The 17,618-nt window shown below is 56.5% G+C and overlaps 1 protein-coding gene across 3 annotated transcripts; it reads right to left on the bottom strand.

Annotated features, from left to right (window-relative positions):
- Positions 1–228: 228 nt before the first annotated feature.
- Positions 229–14,240, bottom strand: TNIP1 (TNFAIP3 interacting protein 1). Of its 3 annotated transcripts, none has more exons than XM_058848549.1 (17): positions 14,111–14,240; positions 8,258–8,428; positions 7,130–7,252; positions 6,732–6,814; positions 4,554–4,745; positions 4,290–4,384; positions 4,136–4,211; positions 3,807–3,899; positions 3,496–3,561; positions 3,216–3,347; positions 3,002–3,130; positions 2,551–2,667; positions 2,126–2,251; positions 1,719–1,799; positions 1,408–1,602; positions 1,069–1,159; positions 229–715 (listed from the first exon to the last, which is right to left on the bottom strand). In XM_058848549.1, the coding sequence occupies exons 2-17, from the start codon at positions 8,388–8,390 to the stop codon at positions 690–692; spliced, it is 1,758 nt and encodes a 585-aa protein (XP_058704532.1). In that variant the 5' UTR covers positions 8,391–8,428; positions 14,111–14,240; the 3' UTR covers positions 229–689. The 3 variants fall into 3 exon arrangements, with proteins under 3 accessions (XP_058704532.1, XP_058704533.1, XP_058704534.1); XM_058848550.1 differs by having other exon boundaries at positions 3,807–3,896; XM_058848551.1 differs by lacking the exon at positions 3,807–3,899.
- Positions 14,241–17,618: the final 3,378 nt, after the last annotated feature.

The following is a 17,618-nucleotide window of genomic DNA, read 5'->3' as shown; positions in this document are numbered from 1 at the left end:
GGGTGAGGGGCTGATCTCAGCACAGAGAGGGAGATGGGGGGCACCTACTTGGGGAAACAATCCTGGGGTACCCAAGCAAGGGCTGGGCCCCCCTTGCACACACTGTCTCTATGGCTATACCCCAGCACATGGGGACCCAACAGTCCTGGTATCCCTCCCTCTCCCACTCCCCACGCAGGGGCTGCCCCACAGGAAGCAGCTTTCAGGACAAAACCAGAGAGACTCAGCCACACTTCAGTCCTTAAATAAATATGAAGACACCAACCACCCTCAGGCCGGGCCATGGCTGCGGCCAGCACCTGCCTGCGAGTGTGGGGTCTCCCACCACTGGGAGAGTCCCTGCTGTTACCCACTCCTCCAGGGGCTCTGGATTGGGGCAGCTCCTAGGAAACCCTGGCTCCTCTTCCCTGAAGACTTGGCATGGGTCTACAGCGATGCCAGGCCCGGCTCCTCATGGGGAAGGAGATGGCTGCAGGGGACTGACCCCATGCTGGCTGCCACCACGATGGCACCTTTAGTCCTTCCTTCAGGATTTCCTTGGGGGAAGGTGCTGCTGAGCCCCCCATGTGCAGCACATGTCCTTGCACAGGCACTGGCAGCTGGAGGAAGCTCCTGGACACACACATACGGGTACACACACACACCCTACTCATCTTCCACTGGTGTCGGAGTGTGGCCGGTCCTTGGCATTAGGGCAATCCGGGACCTGCCTGTTCTGAGACACAAGAGAGGGGTGGCACAGGGTAAGCACAGTTCTTCATTTTCACACAAGCCTCACAGGAGGGATGTGGCAGGGTTGTTATCCCTGAGCACCAACTGCCCTAACTCCCTAACTGCCCTGAGCTGTTTGGGCTCAGCCTGACTTTAGGTGCTGTAGGGATGCTGGCAGGCATGCAGCAGGGACCAACCCCATGGCAAAATCATCCCCTCAGCTGATGAGAAGTGGGGGCTAAGGGAAAATGGCCACTGCCTGGAAAATTGTGCCCCCATCCCTCCCCCATTTAGCCAAGTGCCCCAAGTCTCAGGGTGAAGGACAGGCACCCCTGTCAGGGAGGGTCTGAGCCTTACCCAAGTCCTTGGGGACTGGTTTCACCCCGGCCACTGGTTGGCTGTTCTGGCTGCGAGCCATGGCACAGGGAGGGCGCCAAGGGTACTCAGGCTGTGGGAGGAGGTGGAACAGAGACAGGGAATTACTGGGGATGAATCATGAGGTTGTACTCTGTTATTGATTGACAATGTGGGAAGGAAAAGGAAGGGGAGGAAAGGGATTGAGCAGTGACATGCCAATAGGACACGTGTGCTCAGTTCCCTGTTCTGGGATTTGGTGGCCCTGGAGGGCAGCAAGTCCCAGGCCCACCCACACGTCACCCTCTGCTCCCCGTTCTGCTGGCACAGGTAGAATCTCACCGGGGGAAAATGGTGGAAGTTCTGTCCTTGCGTGTGCTCGCCTGGCATGGCTGGCGGGTATCGGATCTGCTGCCACTCGTCATAGCCATGGTACACGGGGGGAGCCATGGGGGGACTGTACTGGTACTGGTACATGGGGCAGGCTGGGGCCAGCGGCCCTGGCCCTGGCTCGGCGTGCAGCCTCTCTCCAGAAGCCTGCAAGGAGCCAGGACAGATGCTGGAGAAATTCCAGGGGCAGCCCACCCCCCCCACCACTCATCACCTGCAGCCCCCAGCCCCTCTGCCCAAGGAGGGTTTCTTCCCATCCCTACCTGTTTGTGCTGTTTCAGCAGCTTTTTCAGCTTCTCCTTCTCCTCCTTCTCTCTCTGGCAGTCGTCCTTGGAGGCTCGCAGCTGGGAGGAAGAAGAGTTAGTGCAGAGCCCACCCTGCCACCCCCTCTCTCCATGCGGTGAGGGTTGCTGAGGGAATGCCCACACCAATCTCCCCCATCAGACCCCCAAGAAAGGTGCAGAAAGAGGAGATGAATGAAAGATGTTGCTCTGGCAGTGACAAACAAAAGGAAAAACATCCCTCTGGTCTTCCTGTGCTCCTTCAGCCCCTACTCTTAGGGGATGGATGTATGTACAGGGACTGTGATGCTGGGGACCAGCATTTCCAAGACACGTGGGGTTGAAACAGGGCTCACAGAGCACTGCTAGTAGCACCCACTGCTGCTCACCTGGTTGTTGGAGAGCACCAACTGCTTCTGCAGCTTTTCCAGCTGCTGCTTCAGCTCTTCCTTCTCCTCATTCATCCTCTCCCTGTCACTCCGTTCCCGTTGGAAGTCTTCCTCAAAAATTTTCACCTGGCAGGAAGAATGTGGGTGCACCTGACTGAGGGTAGACACCTTCCCTAAGCACCCACAGCATTGTCCTGCCATCCTTGACTCCACCAGCCATGCCCCAGGCATGTGGGCTGGCTTGATGGCCCATGGCTGTGAGGTGAATGCCTGGAGGATGCTGAGTTGGGTCCCCAACCCCCACCACCCCAGCACTGACACCTGCCCAGCTGCTGGGCTGCAGCTGGCACACAGGGCTCTTTGCTGTGGAGGTTCAAGATATGTATTTCCTTGCCCATCCCCAGTGGCTCCGTGTCCTGCCCTACCTGCTGCTTGAGTAGCTCGTTCTGGGTCAGCAGCTCCTGCTGCGGCAGCTTCCCTGCCGGCTCCATGGCAAAGATGGGTGGTGGAGAGGCTTGGACATTCAGGGCCTCTTCTAGTGCCTAAAGAAGAGGAGGGAGCAGGGTCAGAGCAAGTTCAGTGCCCAAGATGTCTCTGGAGGACCCCGGGCATGTGCCCAGTGTGGGAAGTGGGTATAACTGGGCAGAGACAAGAACGACAACTTGAACCCCTCTTCCTCGGAACCCAGAGGGATGTGGTGGGCCTCATACAAGTGGTGGGCCTGACACATGTCTCTGCCTGGGCAAGAGTAGGTTATCAGGGTCAGGTTTGGATTTGAAAGAGGTGAAGAGACTGGAGAATATTAAAGACATTTTGCAGTGAGGGCAAAATGTAGTAATGGCAAATGGTGGCAAAAAGTAGTGCCCTGGCCCCTACCTTGTTCAGCCTCTGGATCTCCTTTTCCTGGTATTCCCGCTGCCTGGTGACGGGAGCCAGCTGTTCCTGCAGGAACCGCATCCTCTGCTGCAGGTCCCTCACCTCCATGGCCAGCCTCTCCTTCTCTGCCTGCAGGACCCAGGGTTGGGGGAAGATCAGCCAGGGCAGGGCAACAGGGCTGGCAGCTCCCTGTCACGCTTCCCAAGGGACTCACCTCCTCTGTTTCAATCCGGGACTTGGCCAGGAGCAGCTTGCGGTCAAAATCCCGTTGCTTTTGCTCCCGCTCTGACTCCAGCTCGGTCACTGCCCTGCGGGCCTCAGCCAGCTCCTGGTGTAGGTCTGTGACCTGCCAGGAAGGAGTGGAGGCATTGGCCTGGAAGGACTGGGGGAAGGAGGCACAGGCTGCTCCCAAACCTCCCTACACCGTTTCCTCCAAGTCCTCACCCAGCAGGAATGTGCCCCCCAAGCACCCAGCCCTGAGCACCCAGCCCTACCTTCTGCTCGTACTTCTGCTTCATGGAGCGGAAATGCTGATCCCATTGTTTATTCACCTCCAGCAGCTGCGGGGAGAGAGGGATGGCTGAACAGGAGCCCAAACCCTGCTACGAACCAGCTCTGGTGGTCCCCAGCAGACTCCTGTCATGAAAGCACTTTGGGGACCAGCTGGATTGAGATCCCAGCTCCAGCAGTGCTTTCCTGCAGCTCTGAAGCCCTACCCCAGTCTCTCAGTGCCATCCCAGCCTTGTGCCCCCTCTGCCCACTCCCCGCCTCCTTAGTGGTGCCTCCCTCCCAGCCTGGTCCTCACCTCCCTGCGCTGGTGCTCCAGGATCTTCACCTTCTTTTCCTTGGCCTCCAGCTCTTCTCTGCCCGCCGCCTTCTCCACCATGGCCCCGCTCTGCTGGACGCGCACGGGGGGGACCCTCAGGGCTTTTGTGGAGGCTGTGCCCAAGGCCGGCTAAACTCGAGCCAGTTCCCCTCCCTCTGCCTCCCCCATCCCCTTGAGACCCTGAGAAGTCCTGCTGGTCATACTGGGACAAACTGGGGGCTTGATTAAAATGAGGCCTTCTTTGCTGATGTGTCAGCAGGCTCCCTGCCTCCTTCCCAGCCCTCTCCAAGGAGATGCTACCTCCTCACCTGCTCGGTGGCTTCCCTCTTCCCATTGTCCTGGCTGCTCAACGTCACCATCCTCCGGAGCTCCTGGTTCTCACACCTGTGGGCAGGAAGAGATGGGTCAGCAGGAAGAAGCTTCCAGGGCAGCCCTGTTCCCATCCACATAGTCCACCCTCACCTGAGCTTCTCCAGAGCCTGGTTTCTCTGCTCCAGGTCATGTTCCAGCTTGGTGCGCAGCTCCTTGTTCTCACTGTGCAGCGTCTCACACAGCGTCTGGAGGTGAACACTGGTAGTGTGAGGACCATGGCCAGCCCTGGGCCACCCACACCTCCCACCAAGCCATGCTACGGAGGTGAGTGTCCACCTCAGGATGGGCAGGAGGGGTTTGGTGGGAGAAAAGAGAAGGAGGAAAATCTCCAATAAGTTCCAGGCCAGCCCTCACCTGCAGGAACGATGTTCTCTGCTCATTCTTGTGCACCTTGGAGGCCAAGCGCTTGAGCTCGGAGGCCATGTAGCCCATGCGCACAAAGACCTGGTCCTTGCTGGCCTCCTTGGCACAGCCACTCAGTGTGTTCTCCAGCTGCTGCAGCTGGGGCAGCAGGTTGGCATCCTCGTTCGGTGGCTGCTCCAAATCCTGGGAATGGGGAGGGGATCAAGTGTGGTCAGACCAGTTAAAGCATTGCAAAGTTCCTCTTGGGGCAGATCAACTTCATGTCCCATCCAGGGCTGGGGTTGGGAGCTGGGCCAGCACCAAGACACTCTGCAGCACCTCTCAGTACGCTGAAAAACTGTGTCAGCTTTGTAAAGGTCTGATTCCCAGCTGCTGGATATGGCACACTGAGTCCCCGGGTGGAGGAGAACATGGCAGCAGCTCACGGATTCCCTGTGCCCCTTGGCTATCTGAGCTGAACACACTCTCAAATCACTGACAGAAATGGAGGCATCTCCACCCTTTGTCTCTTCTCCATCTGAACTTTTCCCATCTGCACTGAGACTAAAAATCCCATCTTCTGAGACTGTCCTCTCTACGTACACCCTGGTCTGTGCTGGAAGGGGTAGTGATCTTACCCCAAATCCCATGTTTTCCTTCCACTTGTCCTACTTCTGTGCTCCCTGCTGCTGTGGCACACCAGGCACCAGGAACCCGAGCCCTTTAGCAGGTGACAGCCAAGCGCGTGATGCACGGGATTTAAAATGATGGCCGGGAAAGCCCAGGTCAGGGCACACCCACCAGTCTCAGGGTGTACCCTGCCCATGGGGAGTCTCCAGGTTTATGCTCCTCTGGTGTGGTTGGTTAACTCCTCCATAGCCCAGGAGGTGCCGCTGGCACAACAGCTGGCACACGTGGCACTGCTGGGAGGAGTTGGGGATGTCCTGGTACACCTACACCCACTCCACTCCCAGCCTCACTGATTCACCTGCTGCCTGTGAGAATGCCCCAGATTGCACCACAGGGCAGCTCAGTGTCCCCAGCACCCTGACCCCGGAATTTACAGCCTCAAACCTGCTGTGGGAGGGTGTGTGTGGGGCGTAGCACAGCCAGCTCCTCCCACCCACGTCCACTGGGGGACAGTGAGGACCTAAGTTGGGAGATTCCAGCTGTGAGCAAAGGACTTGGATTTGGCTCAGGAACCAGCAGGTGGCCAAGCAGATCCCATTCTGTTCTCCATCACCTCATAGCTGCACCCCAGGAGTGTCCCGTAAGACTCAACCCCTCCAAGAACCTCTCTGGCCAATGCGAACAGGGATGTGCAATGAGAGCTTGTCTTCTTACTGGTACCATGTGGTGCCAGCTGATGTTCATTCCCCTTGGGCTCCCCACCCTTTCTCCCCTCCATTCCAGCACACAAAAAACCAGAGCAGGACAGGATGGGGCAATGACAGTCAGGAGGACATTCAGGTGCCAGTAAATGGAGCACACAGAGGTGTTTTGGCTAGGGCAGACCCCATCAGCAATGACAGGGCTTGGAGGCCTGGTCCTCCCACCCAGTGTGGGCACCAGCTGAACATCAGAGCATCACTGACAGCTACTTGGGTTGTCACAGCTCTTCCTGTCACTGTCGTGTGGCATCTGCAGACACTGGCACCCCCATCTGGCTGGGGCTGCTTCACTGGCCCCTCGCCCAGGCCCAGTCAGGCCAGCTGTGTTTGGGGGAGGACCCTTGCCCAGTTTATCCCTCTGTGGTTTGCCTAAGGGTTGCTTTGACATGGGTCAGCCAGCCCTGCTGGTGCCTGCCTGGGCACAGAACTGCAGCTCTGCACACCCCCAAACCCCTGACACTGCTCCACTCCCCACCTGCCAACACCAAATCCTGCAGGAACCAGGGCCACTCATTGCTCTCCTGCTCTCCTGGGGAAATCCCTGCACTTCAATGGCAACAATCTCAAACTTTGAGGAGGATGTCTGCAAGGGGAGGCAGCCAGGTCAGAGCTCCCCAGGGAATGGATGCCCACCACACAAAGAGAGGGACCACCAGGAGTACAGCAGGGGAGCTGATCCCTCCTTTCAGGTTCATTCCTATTCCTAGAGGCTAAAGGTTGCCTCCTTTTGCTTTATTAGATGGACAGTGCCTCCCTCTCCAATCATGCCAGCACCAGCTTCCACATTCAGCAGACTCACACTTGGAGGTGATTTCCGTGCTTCCACGTCCGGCTGGGCACTGCCTGGGGCTGCCCGAGCAAAGCTGGGATCGGGGCCGACGGCTGCAGAGAGGGGAGAGGATGCAGCCATGAGCCTTTTGGAGAGCAGGGCCTCTCTCCACCTGGCACAGGGATGCAGACAGCAGACCCCTGCAGGGTCAGGCACTGATGGATGACTTCTACCTCACCTATGGGGATGGGACAGAACCTCCTTTTAGAAGGGAGGATAGCAGTGGTTTGATACACTCCAGATGTATCAGAGATGACACAGCTGCAAGGGACTCTCATTAAGGTCTCTTGCACAGCCCTTCCCTTCCCCCAAGCTCAGGATTCTGAGCCATCAGGTTATTCTTCCCCCATGAGCCTCACATCTCCTACCTCCGGTTTCCACCAACTCCTCTAAGGAAGGTGATCCAATCAGCATTTTGTTGTCCTTCACGAGGTCCTCTGCCTTCTGACGCAACTTGGATGCCTCGACCTGGGACTCCTCCAGAAGCTCTCCTGTTGTGGGCAACAGAAGGACGTTCAGCCTCCTTCCCCAAGTGCCTGTCCTGCAGTAGCCCCATTCACCAGCACCAAAAATCCTGTCTGGCTGGAGCAATGCCCAGAATAGTCCTTCTTCATCTGGAAACAACTATTCTGGGATAAATCCAATGGCAAAGCTGGATCAGCGGCTCACTGATTTCAGAGATCCTCATGCTGACACATAGAGGACTGGTTACAGGAGGCAGAAGCACTACAGTGGCTCTCGAGGTCTCCTCTGCTTCCCAGAAGAGACAAATTTAAGCCTGGGTGGTGGACTTAAAGGTCCAACCTCCCCACTTTGTGGTCTGGCATGAACAATGCAACCCCCCCGCATGAGGGGGGGCTGCTGTCACACCAGTGAGCCCCTGTCCCAGGTAAGGGCATGGTGACACAACAGGAATCACGAGGCAGGTGGAAATTCGGCTGCAGAAGCAGGACTCAAAGGAGGAAGCCGGGTCACGAGACAGAAAGCAAAACTGGGGGTAGGAGCGGGGGAAGGCTGACAAGGAGAAGAAAGAGGGTGGCACAACTCAGCTGGAATATTTCAACATTGGCATGTCCCTGCTGCCACAGGAGCAGTCAACATCACGTTCCTTGAGAAACACCTGGGAAAAGCCCCTTGCCCAACAAGGCTTGCAGGAAGTGCAGATTTTCATCAAAAGCAGAACAGATACCAGCACCTATGAACTCTGTGGGGCTGTCCTTGCTCCAGCACTTGTTTTTTTCTTTCCAGCCATTTATTCCACCATAAAACACCCCAGAAGTTCAGCAAAATCTTGCTCCCTCTGCATCACCATGTGAAAAAGCTCAGACATCCTGCCTAACCCTCCAGGACAGAGAGGGTTTTGCTGCTACCCCAGTGCCAAGACCCCCAGCTTCTACCAGCACCCTTCCTCAATCAAGCAAGAAACCCCTGGCTTTGTGGGCACAGGCTAGGCTGCTCCAAAGGCAAATCTCATCCCCCTGGCAGGCAGCAGTTACCGATAGACTTGATCCCTTGCATCTTCTCCTTCAGCCGGGCGTTCTCTTCCACCAGCCGCTCCAAGGCCGTGGATCCATTCTCCTCTGAGCCCCCACCGGGGTCATAGATATGATAGGGTCCTCTCCCTTCCATGCCTGCTGTTCAGTCGCCTACCTCCCAGCCAGGCATCCCTGCAAGGCAATGGAGCACCGTGTCACCTTCCTCTGGCTCCAGATGGTGCCACAGTCCCCTGGTCCCAACCGTATCGGGGTCCAGGGTGCTGTGCTGGTGCCTCACTGCTTGCCAGCCAGCCAACAAGTGAGCCAGGTGAAGGCACTTCCCCCTCCAGCCCTGCTTGGGGCGAATGTGTTGGGGTGACTCACGGCCATGAGAACTGTCACACGAGGAGGCATCACCAGCAGCCCCACTTGGGGCTGGCTCTCACCCATGAAGGGCACTGGAGTCACAGAGAAGGCTGCAACCCCTGGTTGCTGCATCCCTGGAGAGGTGGAGATGCAGCCCAGGAGCATCCACCTACACCAGAGCAAACCTGGGCACTGTCATCAGGGCATCCTGCTCAACACATGGTATTTCTGGGCTCCATAAAGGCTTGTGAGGGGCTGTTTGGGGAGGGGTAGTGTCTGCAACTCCAAATTAACCAGCAGCTGAGCAGAAGTTTGGGCTGTATTGGGGGATTAGCCCCAGGAGCCAGGCAGGGACCCACTCTGTCCTGCTCAGCCAGAAAAACTGGCTGCCAGAAGCACGGGTTCCTGAATTGGGCACAGGAAACATCTGGGCATGTGCTGGGCTGGGAGCAAAGCCCAAGGGGAAAAAACACCCACAAGCAGTATGCTAACTGCTTTTCCAATTCCTTGCCCTTGTGGGTGGCCTAAGGCCTCCTCCTTGCTGAAGTCTGGCCTGGGGGACAGCTGGGCAGGATCCTGGCTCCAGGTCTCACCCATCTCTTGGGGCAATAAAGCAGCAGCTGTGAATCACAGCACAACTTATAAGAACTATCCCCCCTGGTGCCAGCTTGTTACAGCATGGAGCAGAGCAGCAGCTGAGAAGGTCCTTGTGCCAGCTGAAGCTGGGATGCTGCCTGGCGGCACAACAGGAGCACCCAAAGTGCTCTTCTCCTAGCCAAGACAGCTGGTGAGCAGGAGGGGGCTGAGAGGAGGCATTTAGAAAGGGGAAGGGGGTAGCCTGTACCTAAAACTGTCTCAACCTCAGACTAATGCTCATGCCATGAGCGATGCAGGCAGATCTTCAGTTTGGATGACCTGCCTGCCAGGGAGCAGCAGGGACTTTCCAAATGACAGCTGCCACCTGGCACAATCCACAACTGGAGCAGCAATTAATGCCTGCCTGAGTGACAGGGAATTAGGCCTGGCCTCAACAGCACTCTGCTTCTGGGAGACGCATTGGTGCATCTCATCATCCTCCCACTCCGTGGGTGCTGCCAAGCCCCCCAATGCCTCTGCCCCCCCCATGGGGAGCTAGTGACCTTGTCCCAAGCAGCTGGAACTGTCCAGCTGTGGTGGTGTGGGGTGAGCTGAGGAGAGGCTATTCCTGGAGCCCAGAGCAGCTGACAGGAGGCTGTGGAAGAACCAGGGCCATTTCAGAGCTGTGGGTTCCAGCAATGGCAGCATTGACACAGCCAGTCTTAAATAGAGGACAGGTTTGGATTAGGTATTAGGGAGAGATTATTTACTGTGAGGGTGTGAAGTACCAGAACAGGCTGTCCAGAGCAGCTGTGGATGCCCCATCCCTGGAAGTGATCAAGGCCAGGTTGGAAGAGCCCAGCCCAGTGGGACTCTTGTGGCTAGGAAATGCCATCACCTGTGGCCATGCTACCTGCCTGGGCAGCCTGGCAGAGAATGGGGATGGCATCACAGGCTGGCTGGGGACCTGAGCCTGCTTCTCACTGCTGTCCAGGCACCACGTGCTGCTCCACACCTGGGGCTCTCGGAGGAGCTGGGTACCAAAACCACCCTGCAGTGATGATCTTGTGCGGCATCTGCATCCTGCACCAGGATGAGCCCAGGTGTGTTTCAGGGAAGGTAAGGAGAGGAGGAAGAAGAGGGAAGAGCTGCCCTCTCCTGTGGTACCATCTCCTCATGTGGCTTGGAAGTAGCATGAAATACCAGTCCTCGTTCTTCTTAATGCCAGACCCCAAACCTGGAGGTTTTCTGCCTTGTCCCATAGCACATGGGAGGTACCTGTCCCCTGTGCACCCCTGCAGGAATCCCTCAGGGTCCAGCTGCACTGACCTGCAAACAGCACAGCTCAATCACAGCGATCCCATATTCTCCCAGACGGGAGGAGCCACTGCAAACCTCTGATATTCCCTCTTCTCAAGATTCTGTAAACAACTTTTCTACTCCAGCTCTGTACCCCACCAGGGAGATTGTAGCAAGGGGACCACAGGAGCTGTTTTCAAATAACAGCTGGGGAGAGGAACTGGACTATCTCCAGCTGACGGAAGCACAGACCAGCCGCAAATTCACCAGCAAACAATTGCCAGCAAGAGGGAGGGGTTTCCACAGCATTCCAGGCCATCACTGGGGACAGGGTGGGTTTTCCTGGAGTGGAGGCACAGTCCAATTTCTGCAAGGCGCAGCTGGAGTAGAGAGGTCACCCTGGGGACCAGAGACCAAGTAAATGATCCCAGTCTTGGATTGTTGTGTTTTTTCCTTAAGAGTTCTGGCAGGTGAGATTTACAGTGAAAAATCTCATTTCAATGAAAGCACAAGGGGAGGAGAGAGGGGGCCATACACCAGCACCTAACAGTGGTTAGATACACAAAGAAAACACGACTACCACAGACTCCAGCAGAAACCACCAAACCACCAGAAAACACTTCCCTCTTTGTCAGTCAACAGTTCCTAAGGTGATCTGACAGTATTTCACAGCCCTGGGGCCTGAGGACCAGGCTCGGACTGTGGCTGCCTGGCTTCAGCTCACTGGCTCCATGCCCAGCTGCTGTCAGAGATTGCCACAGGGGCACCATGCAGACCACCCAAGACCTTTAGGTAGCAAATTTTTATGGCAACTCAGCAAAAGTAGAGAGCGAGAGTGGGCAGGGGAGATTCACAGGCAAAGATGAAAGCAGAGTGGTGTTTAAATAGCTGTGCTGTGGCTTGGGAGTGAGCTGGAGCTGTCACCTAGAACAATATGCACCACTGCCACAGCCATCACTGTACCAGCCATGCAAAAGTGGCAGAAGGATGTGATTCCTACTTTAAAATTACTGAACACTGAAGATACCAAGGCTTAGGATGTGAAGCCTGCGCAGGAGGGGGGCCAGCACTGCTGGGGGTTTGCTTTGGGCAGTGACCTCAGGGTGGGGAGCAGCCTCCCAGAACTGCAGTTTTGGCAGCCCTTCAATTCCCATCCTGTGATGGCCCAGCCCTAAAGGGAAGGGGGTTTTCCTTACTCCAGTGCACAACATTCACAGGAAGCCTCCTCCGCACCAGGATCACAGGAGGTGAAAGCAAATCCCTGCAGGCTGCCAGCGTAATTTTCCCATGACTGGGGCTGCTGGGTCTCCAACATGCCTCCTCAGAGGGAAAGCAAAAGCCACTCAGACATCATGGAATGATTTGTTTCTTTGTTTGTTTGATCATTTTACTGGAAAACATTGTAGCCCCCACACCGGTTTTCTTCTACAGGGCTCCAGCAGCTTTTCAGACAAGGGATAACCATTCCTGGACTCCTGGACTGGTCTCATTTGCAGGAAAGCAAAAGTAGAGATGGTTTTAGGAGGCAGCAATAGTGACACTTTTTGGGCACTGCAGTCCACAGAGCTGGGAGTAATAAAAGTAGAGGAAAGCAGGCACTGCAAGGCTCAGGTCTCATAGGGAAAGATCTGAACCTTCACTTGCAGTGTGTTCCTTTCCAGCCAGTTTAGTCACAAAGAGAGAGAGGGAAAAGCAAGAGCCTTACCCAAAACACAGCAGGTATTAAAGACATCTCCCAGCAAGAAAGCCCACTCTCACCTCAAAAACCCACCTCCTGAAGAGGCTTCACAGAACAACCTGCTTCTGATGAGGCTGCTCACAAAGAAAATAAAGCATTTCCCTAGGTCTGCCAGGTTTACAAACACAGGTAACCACACACAGCTGCAGAGCTCCTTGGGATGGGCCCAAGCTTCAATGCAGGCAGGAGATGCAGCCAAGCAGGACATGCAGCCAGGCATGGTGGTGCTCTGTTGGCAGCATGGGGGCAGGATTTATGCAAGACCCTGTCTTCTGCTGCAAAGACATCTGGCTCATCCTGCCTGTTCCACTTCTCCCTGCAGAGCTCAGCAGCATCACGTCTGCTTGTCACAGCACTCCAAAGCAGAACAAGGCACAGCCACCCCTTTCCTCGTAGCCTTTTTCTTGTTCCCAGGCTACTCCTGTCCAACTTGGTGTGCTTCAGCCAGCAACAACCAAGCCAGTAGCAGATAGTGGCACCACAAAGCTACACCAAAGCGTACATGAAGTGCCACCCAAAGTGTAAGAACTGCTGCTTTAAAACAAAACCTGCAATGCCACAAGAGTAGATGGTTCAGTTTCCTCCACCCAAGAGAGTTTTGTATCAGCTGCTGGCAAGCAACAACCCACGGCCCTGCGCTAAATAGATTTGCCTGGCGTAGGTCGGGCCGAAAGGGCGTCGTGGGATTTCTTGCAGAACCAGGAACAATGCCAAAGGCAGCAAAAAGCCTCTCCTGTTTTCTTCTTGCTTACTTCACCTCACCACAGAGACAGCTTTCAAGGATGTGCCTGGTTGGAGCCTTCCTGTCTCCAGAACTCATCCCAGTGCCCAAAGTCCAGCCTCCGGAACGCTTCAGCTGACAGCGCTCTCCATCAAATGTGCACTCCAAAAGAGCTCGTGGCAGCAGAACAGCTCCCATTCCCCCAAGTGGTGAGAATAACCCACCCAAGTGATGGGAATAATCAGCTCAAGGGAAAAGGCTGCATTTGACCTCTTCATACAGGATTGTCCTGTGTGCCAGGGACACAGGAGCAAGACAGCCAGATATCTGAGAGGATGCAGATCCCCATGAGTCCCATCTGGAGCTATTGTCACCTAAAAGCAGCAGTGACAGGCAGCATCTTTTCTATTTTATTCTCTCTGCCCTTCCTGAGGGTCTTAGCATGGAACTGAGGGAGAGGAAAGGGGGAGACAAGCTGTGCCTCCCTCCCAAAAGAGGAGGATGCTGCCATCCCCGCTCCAGCTATTCCAGCTTCTGCATCAGCATCCGATGCGGACACACACGGTTGGACCAGAGAGAAAAAGTCAAAGGGAAAGGAAAACAGCACGACCAGGAGGGTCCTTGAGGCCATGACCGCCACAGCCAGCCCGGAGGGGCCCAGGACCCGGCCCTGCCCGGGGGGGAGCACACGCCAGGGACAGTCGGGAGGCAGATGCGTGGGCCCGGTGAAACGCCGGGGGTGTGCAAGGCGGGGCGAGGGCGGAGTGGGGCCGCCCCGGGGCATCAGCACCGCCCGGGGGGCCGGGGGACCCCCACCCGCACCCCGCCCAGCCTGCTCCTCTCCCCCCCGGGCACCGCCGGGAACACAGACACCCAGCCTGGCCCCCGCCCTGGCCGCGAGAGGGGAAACTGAGGCACGGCGCGATTAACGCGACAGCTCGCGACACCGGGCGGCTCCGGGACAAATCCGCGGGGACGACGCGGCCACCCGACCACCCGAGCGGTCCGAGAGCCGGCCAGATACGGTCAACGCGCAGCCCCGATCCCGGCGGTTCCCTCCGGCCCGGGCCCCTTGGCTGGGGCGGCGCGACCCCGGTGCCCGGCGCGACCCCGGTGCCCCGGGCAGGGCTCCTATCCGCGAGGGCGGCAGGGCCCCGCAGCGCTCCGAGCTCACCTGCCGTGCGCCCCACGGCGGGGCCGCCGCCGGGATCGGGGTCGGGGCCGGGATCGGGGCCGGGGTCTCGGTGCGGGTCCCTCCGCTCCGCCACCAGCACCGGGGCTGGTTCCGCCCCCGGGAAATTCCCAGCCTGACGGACAGGCGGCGCAGCCAATCGGCGCGCGGCGGGGGCTATAAAGGGGAGGGCGGGGAGGTAGCAGGGAATGTGCCCGTCATGGCGGAGTAGTCAGCGATATCTGAGCGTTTGGCTTCCTGAGGGCTGCGCGGGGGTCCCGCCCGGCTTAGGAGGCTTTTGAGGGGCGGCATCAGCCGGCCTGTGCCTCCTTCCTGCGGGAGGGTGCGCTCGTAGGGGAGCGGCGAGGCCGAGCCCTGCAGCGGCTCCCCCGGCTTGTGCAGACACAAAATGGCGGGCCCGAGGGGGGCTCCTCATGTACCCCCGAGGAGGAGCAGTGGCTGAGGGGAGGCTGTGCTGAAGCGCTCTGGTGGCCTCGGCCCCGGGAAGGAGGAGGGAGGGTGGTGCTGCTGGCCGGCCGAGGCTGACGTTCCTCTGAGGCAGGGAGAATTCCCCACCGAGCCTCCAAGTTAATGTTAAATGAGGAAATTGCACCCTCTAACCGGAACGTGTATTCCAGGGATCCTTTTCCTCTGTGCTGCTGCTGGAATTGTGCCGTGATGAACCACTGAAATCAGCCAGAGGAGCAAAGCACAGGAGCATCTGGGTTCATTCACTCTGCTCTTTGGGACTCGCTCAACAGCTACCGGATTTTCTTTCTTCTGTCAGTTTTGCCGCAAAGAGAAGGTGGTGGGCTTTTATTAAACAAATGTGTAAATAAAAACAACAAATCAGGAGTGAAGAAATCCCACTCTAAGCATCTGTGCTGTTCTTTGCCTGTACTCCAGAAATGTCCTCCTTAGGTGACCTGGTGCTGGTTCATCAAGGTCCTTCACTGGAGATGGAGCTGTTTCCAGCTGCCTCAGTCCTGGCTTCTTACTCAGTTGTATTCACACAGCTCCACCACTTCTTGGGAATTTCATGTTTTGGGTCATAAAAATTAACACCCCAGAAACTCCTTTTCCTGACTGCCCTTCACTGGCAGCAGGACATCACCCTGGCAGCTTGGCTGGGTTTGAGAGCTCAGCACTGGTGGGACTCAGATGTGTTGTTTGTGCTCATGTCTGGAGTCTCAGCTGGGGATGAGAGAGCAGGACCCCACACATGCCCAGCGTCTTCCCTTTTGTTCCCTGAAAATCTTATTTTACCCCAATAAGATGCCCAGTGCTGTAATGTAAACCCTCAGAAAACCTTCAAAGCTAAATGCAGTCCCACAGAACCAGAAAACACCTTGTTTATAAATGAATGCCTCAGCCTGCATGAAATAACAAATCCTGCTTATTTCTGTGATGAGCAAAAGGGGTGATTTGGTTTTGCATCACCCCAAAAGATTCATGCCTTCCCCTCGCTCCATCCCGGACTCTCTTGCACCGAAAAAATCATTGTGCTACTCACCAGGCTGGGTCCTGGAGGGGCTGGGGGGGAGTGAGAGCCCTTCCGAGCAGGAGCTTTGTGCCTGCAATCCTCAAATACAGGAAGGCTGGCCCAGCTGAGCTTACTTTTAGGCATGGAGAAGGGGAATTCCCCATGATGGAGGTCCCAGACAGCCTCTGTGTGGTTTTGATAGGGAGCCAGGCACCACTTAAAGGGCTCTCCTGTGCCGTTCCTCCCAGGGGCCCATCGTGTCAGGTATTAGTCAGCAAAAAAGGGGGGGGGGGGGCTATAGCGGAGGCTGTGATTCACTTTTGGACAACTGGAGAGCCTTGTTACATCATTTTCCTTGCCTGGTTTCTGGGCAACTTCTCTGGGATTGCAAACATGTGCTTTTCCTCAGAAATACTGCTGCATCTGGCAAGAGGTGTCGTCGTTTCATGTGTATTTCCATCTCAGATAGGGATCTGGAGTCAGAACAGGATGCATCTTCCTGGGGGAGCAGGGAAGAGCTGGGTCTGTTCAGGGAGGTGCACAGGTGTCAGTTTTCCTGGGTTGCTGAGAATCCCTGGAAACCATCCACCAGGAGAACTGGCGGTCAGAAGCAAGGCTGGAGCCAGCTGGTGCTGGAATAAACACCAAGGCTTTAAATGTTTCTGTTTTCTAGAGGTTGATTCCAGCTCCCCAGCTCCTTGCCAGCAGGTACAGTTGTACCTGGCAGGGCATTTGGTCTACACTTGCCAGGTGTGAACTGCCAGGCCTGAAGAGGACCCGGCTTTAGTCCATCTGGTTTGGATGGCAGGAGTGTGAGTCCTGGGCAGGAGGATGAAGAGCTGTGGGTCTGGGGTCTGCCCACACCTGGGAACCTGTGGATGAGGCACGGCCTCACTTGGTGCCCGTCCATCTCTCTAACCAGGTGCTCTTTGTGTTTTTACCTGAACTCAGGCTGGCCCAAACACCAGCATGAATTTCACTATGAAAATGAAAGGCTTTTGGTCCTGCTGGTCCTTCCTCATTCCTTTGATCTCACCATGCTCCCAGGGGAGAAAACTCCCCTGATGGCAGCTATGGTTTATGAGCACGCCTGTGTGGCTGTGAGGATGTGTTCACAGCTGACATGTTGACACACCAGGGTTTTTTTTTGGCATAGAGAGTTGGGTTCAGCACCTTCAGTTGCAGCTCACTTATGTGAGCACACCCTGATTGCTCCTGTGCTGTGGGAAACGGGTTGACAAGGAACACAGGCTGCAGATGGAGGGTGGTGGTACTCCCCTGTCCTCAGGTCCTGCTTGTCTCAGATCAGGTCTGGCTTTGATCAAGTTGATCCCACTCTGGAGTGAGCAGGGTGGGCTCAGTGGTGTGAATTCAAAGTGGCATTGGCCCAACAGCTCTTACTGCCCAAAAAATCCCCCTGTCCTCTGTGCTGCTGGGAAAATGGAGCTCACTTGAAGCCTGATGGGGCAAAGGGGCCAGCCATGACCTGGCTGTCATGGGTGGCTGTGCCTGGAGCTGGCCCTGGAGCAAGGTGGGAGCAGAGCAGGCAGCAGATGCAGCTGGTTTGGCAGCGCATTCCAGGGCCACTCATGGGCTCAGCATTGCAGGGGGCTGCCAATGGATCCCTCTTGGCATCAGCAGCTGGGACCTGCTGTTTGTGCTGTGCCGGTCAGATGTATCCCGGTGCTTTGGCAGCGAAAGGAAGCAGAAGGCCGACAGTGACGCTGTGAGAGTGGGGAGGAAGCTCCGGCTGCAGGAGGGGATTTCCAGAACATTGTGATCTGCTGCTTATGCAAATCAGAAACTCAAATTAACCTGGCAGGATGGGAGGGCTCTGGGATGGAGGGCAAAGGAGAGGCAGGGAAGGGAGCCTAGGATAGTCAACTGCTGGGAGGGCAGAATGGAGCATGGAAGGAGAAGGGAGGTATTGGGGAGCACTCCCGCTCCACCAAGCCTCTGCAGTACCCTGCTTTCAGGGTACTGGATCATCCCCTTCAGGGCACTGGATCACACCCTGGCTTTCCAGGG

The sequence above is a fragment of the Poecile atricapillus genome, chromosome 13 (assembly GCF_030490865.1).
Source record: "Poecile atricapillus isolate bPoeAtr1 chromosome 13, bPoeAtr1.hap1, whole genome shotgun sequence".
NCBI classification, from domain to species: Eukaryota; Metazoa; Chordata; class Aves; order Passeriformes; family Paridae; genus Poecile; species Poecile atricapillus.
Note: the sequence above shows the minus strand (reverse complement) of the source record. Positions and strands in the feature narration are given on the sequence as shown.

Coding starts and splice junctions, on each gene's coding strand:
- TNIP1 (XM_058848549.1), bottom strand. CDS start 8,390: ATGGAAGGGAGAGGACCCTATCATATCTATGACCCCGGTGGGGGCTCA. Junction 4,212..4,289: donor CAGGCTCTGGAGAAGCTCAG/GTGAGGGTGGAC, acceptor TCCTGCCCACAG/GTGTGAGAACCAGGAGCTCC. Junction 3,900..4,135: donor AGAGGGAAGCCACCGAGCAG/GTGAGGAGGTAG, acceptor GTGCGCGTCCAG/CAGAGCGGGGCCATGGTGGA.